Source organism: Agrilus planipennis, unplaced genomic scaffold, assembly GCF_000699045.2.
Source record: "Agrilus planipennis isolate EAB-ADULT unplaced genomic scaffold, Apla_2.0 scaffold75, whole genome shotgun sequence".
Taxonomy (NCBI): Eukaryota; Metazoa; Arthropoda; class Insecta; order Coleoptera; family Buprestidae; genus Agrilus; species Agrilus planipennis.
The window spans coordinates 1,018,830-1,027,166 of NW_020439028.1; the positions used below are offsets into that span (position 1 = coordinate 1,018,830).

The following is an 8,337-nucleotide window of genomic DNA, read 5'->3' on the forward strand; positions in this document are numbered from 1 at the left end:
AAATCATTAAGAAGCAGGCTAGATAAAGAATTAGGATCAGATATGAGCACAAAATATAGCTGCAGAATTATACGAATTAAATGAATTATACGATGTACACTGTTTTTTAATGGGCTTGTCCTTTAAATAGAAATAATAATAAAAAAAACAGGTGCAACTTAGTACACGTGAAAGAAGTGAAACTTCTTGTGGCGATCCGTATACCTTTCTAACGAATAAATAATGATTGGTAAAATAGAGAGTACGAGAATTTCCAGGATGTATGTTTTCCAACATATTTTATCTTCAGGCCACCACTTAAGGAGTATTACTTTAATATTTATTTAATTCAATAACAAAAAAGTGGTCAAATTTATTTTTCCAAGTGCTTAAGAAACCTTAAACTATCAGTAACTACAAGGATTTAGATTTAATACATAATAAATACTCTCTCTTAAATAAATGTTTATTGTTGTTTGGTATTTTCGAAAACGCGCTGTTAAGACAGCAGGTAAAGGTTGGTCTGTGTTCTGTCGGAGCTGCCTGCGATGCACTGATGAGATCCAAACAGATCGAAATCGCGATCCGCGTCTGGTAGTTTCGACAGAATACAGACCACTTCGAATTATTTTGTTTGTATTTGTGTGTTTGGAATTTGTGTATTGTTGTATTATTATTGTGTAAATATTCTTTTCTTATAATTCTACGACTATTTAATTGCCTACGTACTTTCCTATCATCCCTTTTAACAATTCAACTCTGTATACTAACTGCATGACGTCTATAATCCTTACTTTTCCTAATTGCAGTTTTATGGTCAGTTTCTTCGGTGATTTGGGGTCAAACTTAACTTCTAGGTATTTCTTCTAAACTAAATTTCCAGGTTTTACTACCATCTTATTGGTTCCCTACTTTAATTAACTTATTTCTAACTCCTCCTTATCACCCTTCTTACGATCTCTTTTTCAAAAACTAAAATCAGTTCTGACTTATCCTTCCTAATTTCAACTTCACCATTCTACATTCTTAATTCTAGTCTTCATTTTTTTGTTCTTGTTTATTAAAGTTGTTATCGTATTCTGCGTTCTATTATTTAACCACCTCAACATCAGGACACACAACGAGACTAAAGTGGTGACCCCGTAGTTTTTTTTGTGCGTCAGTGTTGTGTTAAGTCCTAACTGTTAATAATAGTGAGAGGTGACAGACAATTGTAAGTACTTTTTTGAGTAACATTTTAGTGTAACATCTTGTGCGGTAGATTTAAGTGTAAATAGACTAGATTTTAGTGACCGTAATATAAGCGAAATGGCTAATTCAGAAGAACAATTNCATTTAACTGCACTATTCTGCTCTCGATTTGTATTAAAAAATATTAAAGAATAAATTAAATGTAATGTCTGCTTCTTCTAGTCATCGTGGTCGCTAAAAACTGCCATATAACAAATTATACCTTCTCTTGGAAGGGGTTGATTGGTTAAAAATACAGAAGGAGGAGCTCTTATAGGTTCCTGTTTTGTTTCTGAAAAAATTTTATCTTGATCTTCAGGACACTCACCCCCTTCTGTAACCGAACAACACATTGTTTCATCTGTAGTCAATAATATTTCTTCGTAGACATCTTCCGGCTAAAAAACAATGAAGTTAGTATACAGGGTGTAACAAAAATAAGTGTCGAGCTTGCAGGAGATAATAGAGCACTATCAAAGATAAGTAAATGTTTGTATGTCCAAAAGTTTCAATTCAATTCCGGTCCTGATAAAGCAATACGACAACGCAACGTCGCATTCAATCAGCTGAAAATTAGCAGCATCGGTGTTGTATTTCTTTTGTATTTTTCTTTTTCACATGTATTGTTTGTCATTTGTCAGATGAGATTAAGTGTGATTCACGACGTTTATGTTACGGCCCGCCTGTAAAAGTTATTTGTCCATTTAACATTATCAATCGCTCATCCCAACCATTTGCAGCGATTGTAAACCTTACTTGAAACTGCCACTTCAGCTACAAGTTAACTTTATGGTGTTGTTCACAGACAAATTTGCCTCACGAAGGACAGAATTTTGAATTTTCATAATAATCACTATCGGTACAACGTAAATTTGCATATCGTACATCCTTGGCGATTTCAAGAACAGTTTCCGGTAAATGTCTGGTGCGAAATTTTTGGAGACTTATTTGAACTTTTTGGTAAGTTTACTTAAAACCACCTGTAAAAAGGTAACGCGCCTTGGCAATACTTCAATGGTGGAAATTTGCCTTAATAGAATTACAATTATCTAGATGATACTCATTTACCGACTATTTTACGTAACTTACATATTTAATTTATTTAGTTGCAGTAAAAACTGATTTACTACCCAAAGAAACATATTGTGCTTAATTATGATTATGATAGTGAACAATCGTTTATAAAAGTATTTATTGGTTTAAGGGAAATTACAACTGGTAATCATCTAGTGAAACTTATTCCTACCATGTTAATAGGGCTGAAAATATTTGTTCTTTAAACAAGGACAAAGACTGATCAACAACTATTAAAATAATGATTTTTTGTTATTTCTCTCAGTTAGTGACACTTTACATTTCATGCATCTGTTTTAATGTTAATTTAATATACGTTTAAAAGAACACTTGTATGATCTTCCTCCCCTTGTGAGAAGACGGAAGGGAATGAGAGATGAGTGCTTTTAGATGGCGTCTGAGGGGTAGAGGTGAACAACACAATATTAACATAAACCGAACCTTACGTTAAACGTAATAAAAACATCTTTTGGAGTGATGTTTGTGTTTAAAATCCTCATTCAGTCTTACCAAAATGTGATTTTTAGTAGAAATTGAAAAAAATCATTGCAAAAAGTTTTTTGAAGTGAAACTAATTTATGGACAGTAGGAAGAAAATTTACTAGGGTATAAAGTCGAAAAGTGTAACGCCACGCGTCACAGCGTCACACGTTAGGTGCCACGTGTGACCTCTGGTGGATATGTCCAAAAGGAGTCATTTTAACAGGCTTCAGAAGCTGACCTGTCAGCAAATCGCGCCTACGCTGTACTGTATACGTATTGCATATACGTTTGTGTTTGTTTATTTTGATTTGTAATTCCACTCTGCAATTTTGTATGGTGCAAGCGTAAATGTTTTTAACAAAACTAAACCATTTATTAGGGATAGATATACAGGGACAAAAAATTAGTATGCTTAGATTTGCCAATGATATAGCAGTATTAGCATCTAGCAAGCACGACTTAGAGATAGCATTAAATAAAGTGGAAGCGGTACTGACAGATCAGTACTGTATGAAAATAAATAAAAGAATAACTAAAATACTAGTATGCAATGGAAGTAGGGAAATAGCGAATATAAAGATAGAAGACGAAAAATTAGAAGAAGTGGCTGATTTAAGATATCTAGGAAGTCAGATAAGTCAGGACGAAAGGAGTAGTAGGGATATAAAGCAGAGGATAGCGCAAGGTCGTATCGCCTTTAAGAAAAAGAAGTCACTTCTATACTCGCGAACGGTTAATTTAGAAATTCGAAAAAGATTGTCAAAGGTGTATGTTTGGAGCACGGCGCTGTACGGGTGCAAAGCTTGGACAGTGGATGTGGCGGAAAAGAAAAGGTTAGAAGCTTTCGAAATGTGGTGTTATAGGCGAATGATGAGGATGACGTGGGTAGAAAATGTTAGAAATGAAATAAAAAATAGAAGTGATAGGTTGGTAGGACACCTTCTCAGGCATGAAGGTCTAGTCAGAAACATATTAGAGGCAGAAACAGGAGTTAGGAGGAGTAGAGGTAGACCTAGATTGGATTATTGTTCGCAAATAGTTAAGGATATGGTATGTTCTAGCTTTAGGGAAATGCGAAGATTAGCTCAGGATAAGAAAGAGTTGAGGTACGTATCTAACCAGTCTTAGGACTGACGACCTTATGATGATGAAACCAACATTTCCCATTCGTTTTTTCGAAAAAAAGTTGTATTTTTCTGTTAATGCAATAGTTTCATTAAAAAATGTTAATATAATAAATATTCTAAAGGAGTTTCATTTGTTGTGAGAGTACACTAATACACGTTCGCTTTTTTTTTACAATGTTGGAATAGGTTAGATTAGAATAAGAGTAGGTTACGTTGGTTTGTTTTTCAATATTTGATATTTCGTCTCCACCTCCTGCGTCTCGAACCTTCCGCCTTCTCATTAAAACTACTCTTTTATTGGTGGTATATAAGATCAAGATAATTAATTTGCATATAAACTGTTTTTTTTTAAACTTAATACAGTATTTGATGAGACGTATAGGACACTAGGCGCATGAACAAAATTCGTACTTAACTGAAGGTTAACTAATTATTCAAACTGACAAATAAAAAAAATTGTTGGCGGAGACCTACCAGAATTTCCTTTAAAGGTACTAGTTGTGAAGGAGGAGGCTTGTTAAAAGGTACAGTAACTCTCTTGCTTTGGATCATCAGCAACAGAAACCACATGTAATCATTTCTTATGGTTAATTGTTCTGGATCTTCCTCAGTGTCGAGTAGTTTATCCAACCAAGCCCTCATTTTAGATCTATCTGAAAGATGGTCAAATTTTGCAGTTTGCGAAGTTAAAGTCAATAATGAGTCAACTCTGGTTGTATTTCTAAGAAGCTAGTTTTTTGTAATACACAATATGATTGTAATATCGTCCGCCCCCACATTAGACTGAACGGACTTTACTTATAAAAAAGTTAATCAATGGAGAAATATTCGAAAAATTCTTAAAAGTCCATTTCTCTGCTAATTCAAGCAGTTGTTCTCTTTGCATCTTGTTTTTAGTCTTCTATTTTGTCTTTAATGTTTCTATTGGATTCTAACTTTTTGTCACTATATCTACATTACTTACATCTACATTAAGGATTAATGTCATTTCAAAGTCAACTTTTGTGGGGTAAACAAATTTTACATTCAAATTTGCTATAGTTGAGACGTTCAAAATTGGCATATTCAGTAATAAAACTATCGCATTTACTTTCTTCTTTTAATTTACCACCTAGACTAGACCACAATCGTAAACAGATGTCAGATAGGAATTGCAGTGGACAGTGGTAAAGAAAATGAAATAGCATTACACACATAGATGATGTGTAACAGAAAGAGATGCAGACAAGCAAAATTTGAGAATGTTGCCAGCATCGGACTTTAAAGAAAGTTTAGAATTCTCAGGAATTTAGGAAAGGAGAGACGCTTGTTTAAAGATATAATTACCATCGCATTATGATATTCCAAGACAAACACGCCAAACTCGAATGGTGGCTTCCTCTGAGGTAAAGCACTCCGGACGTAAACTAGTCCCCCATTCGGATGTCTGGGCGGGGACTACTTCGAGGGATGTCATCAATAAGTTCAATAGGGGAAGGTGCAAAATTTCATGAGTCGGAGGGTGGAATGTTAAAACCACGAGGCAGGTGGGGAAATTAGAGAATTCGAAAGTTGAAATGAATAGGCTAGAATTAGAAATAGTAGGTATTAGTGAAGTCCTTTGGCCAGAAGCTGGAAACATCTAAAGAGGAGACTTTATTCAACCATCACGTTAGGAGGCACTATTCGTGGAAGATACCAGGTGATTCAGGGTGATATCAGTTAGATTACATGTTAGGCAAAGTTTTAAAAATCAAGTGAAGGATTGTAGGAGTTATCCAGGAGCAGATAGAGATAGCGATCATAACTTAGTAGTTATGAAGACCAATCTTAAATTAAAAATTCTGAAAAAGAAGGAAGGTATTGTCTATTTCAATTTGTTAGAATTGTGACCTTGAAGAAATCTGCGCGAAGATAGAAAGAATACACACTAGGCGTGAGCAAAACAGAAATAGTTGGAACAAACTTGAACGAGCAGAGCTCTCGATGGGCGGTCTTAGGAGATCGGCTACAATTGTACAGTACTAGACGAAAATGTTTAGCAATTTCTTAAAACAAAAATGTATATAAATTAACAATAGAAAACAAAGCAAAAGTTTTACAGGTGTGTAGAACGTTAAGTTTATTCACTTGTTATTATTTTTGACTAAATATGGTTTTAAATAAAGCATATTCTTAAATTTTAACGAGGCAGTTTAAATAATTTTGTACACTATTGTCTAGTTCTCGCTCGATGATCGGTGGAGATATGAGCTTCGCAGACAAAAATGATTGAATTTGGAATTATGCTACGGCGCATCCTAATAAAGGGAAGGGGCATATTTCTAACTTCTTGAAACGAACAGTAGGAGACATCTTGGCTAAAATGTAACGAAACGCGGGGTAGGCTAAGTACAAGGACAAACGAAATACTAAAGGAGGCAGGAGAAACGAATGACAGGGACATAGAGACAGAATGGAACTGCATTAAAATGTGCTTAAAGTCAGCGTCAGCAGCTACAGATGTATTAGGTCTTAAATAAAACGAAAGTAAGAAGAGTTACATCCAGCGACCTTTGCCCCTACCTATGAATTATACCACCGGCCATGACACATCTAATTAGTATATAAGCTTACAATTTTCTCATTCATTCAACAGTCTACTTTATAGGTCAAACCTATGCTAGTTGTTCATTTGCCATCATTTTTGTGTAATAGTTAAGATAAAATAAAGTGTAATCCAGGTTCCTGAAAACCGAACCAAATAAATGTGTTAAAACAAAGTTTTTTAAAAACTCCATTCGAACATCGTACGTTTTAACTGAAGCCCTGGATAACAAACGAGTAAGCAATAATAAAAAATTAATAAACGTAAATAGTTCATATGCTTAACCGGCTAGAGCCTTTTGCTTATTTATATCTACCGTTTCTTTGTATAATAAATCTGTATTTCCAGCTTTTTAGAGAGCTTTAATAAAAAGCATCAACTAACAGTTTTTTGTATAGTTTGGTTTTATTTACAATGTTGATCCGTTATAAAAACATCCATTTAGAATTTGCATTTGACAAGTAAAGCAAGATTATAGACATTTTTACGTTAAAAAATAGTTTCCGTTTTCAATGGAAAGTAAACATGGACGTGAAAAAATTGTACTAACCTTTCTCAGGCATTAGTTGTATGAGCGATCGAGCTATCATACTGTTATAAAAGAAATTTTCGTTGAGAGCTTGGATCGGATTTGCCATCTTTCCAAATTATAACTAAATTTATAATTTTAACCAGATTTGTGGAGCAATTTTAATAAAACTAAATCTGACACGAAAATTTTTGAATCTTGTTTACGTATTACATATTTAATACACTTTGACAAGGAAAATGACATTTAATTATGACAGTTATTGACGAACAGCTTGTCATATTTCGAGGAAAATGCCGACTTCACAATATTTAGTTTTAAATACCTGAAAATGACGACGATTTGAATTTTTAAGCAGCCTTTAAATATTCTGTTAATTAATGAATTCTTTAAACAGGTTTCACATTTCACATTTTTTAATTGTACTAAATACAAATAATGGGATAATACTTAAATGTACGTGTTTTCTTTTTTTCTATAGAAGATTTTCACGAAGGAAAAAGACAATTGAAAAGGTCGTATAAGAAGAAGTGTGTAATAACAATAAAAAAATTGAATTGGTTGAAAAACATTAATTAGTATCTGTACCTGCGGAGAATACTTCAGTTATCGATAATTATGCAAAATTGCTAATAAATATTTTTTTGTGACGTTGGAAAATTTCTTGATAAATATGTACATATGCTCATACATATTTATCATTTCGCCTTTCCTCTGTTAGGCTTTTATTTGATTTTATCATTGACTTTTTCAATTTTGTGCATACTTATTTATTGTTTTTTTATGATTGCAAGATCGGATTTGCCAACAGTTTTTGACTATTATTTAAAATTGTACCTACATAAAAAGTGTAATTAATAATGTAAAAAGAAGCATTCTTTACGATATTGAGAAAATGATGAATTTTCTGCTTTTAAAGCATTCTGAGCTAACCGTGTAGCATTTACTTATATTCTCACTCATTCGTGCAAGTGCATGATAATTACATTTATAGACTATGAAACTCAAAGCGAAGATGATGAAATTATTGATAGAATAACTCAAGTTTAAAATGACTCAATGATTTAAATAAATATTATTCTCAGTTTTTAACATGCGTCCATCATCTGAATGATTATATTTATTATGTATTCCATACTTTCATACGCAGATTGAAATTAAAATTTATAGTTGGATATCTTGTCTACTATTGATTCCCCTTTAACATTCCCATTTTCCAATTATTAAGATAAAATTAAGAGCGCGATTTTAATTTTAATACCTTAAATCGAATAATTTTCCGAAAATTTACAGTTATGCCTACAATTCACTTGCATCGTGGTTTCATAAAACCATATAATTGTTTTTTT

At 33.1% G+C, this 8,337-nt stretch overlaps 1 protein-coding gene across 1 annotated transcript; it reads right to left on the reverse strand.

Annotated features, from left to right (window-relative positions):
* Window positions 1-1,319: 1,319 nt before the first annotated feature.
* LOC108735995 lies at window positions 1,320-7,244 on the reverse strand. Its single transcript, XM_025976445.1, has 3 exons — window positions 7,010-7,244; window positions 4,368-4,546; window positions 1,320-1,607 (listed from the first exon to the last, which is right to left on the reverse strand). Exons 1-3 carry the CDS (start codon window positions 7,095-7,097, stop codon window positions 1,389-1,391), a joined length of 486 nt encoding a protein of 161 aa, XP_025832230.1. The 5' UTR covers window positions 7,098-7,244; the 3' UTR covers window positions 1,320-1,388.
* Window positions 7,245-8,337: the final 1,093 nt, after the last annotated feature.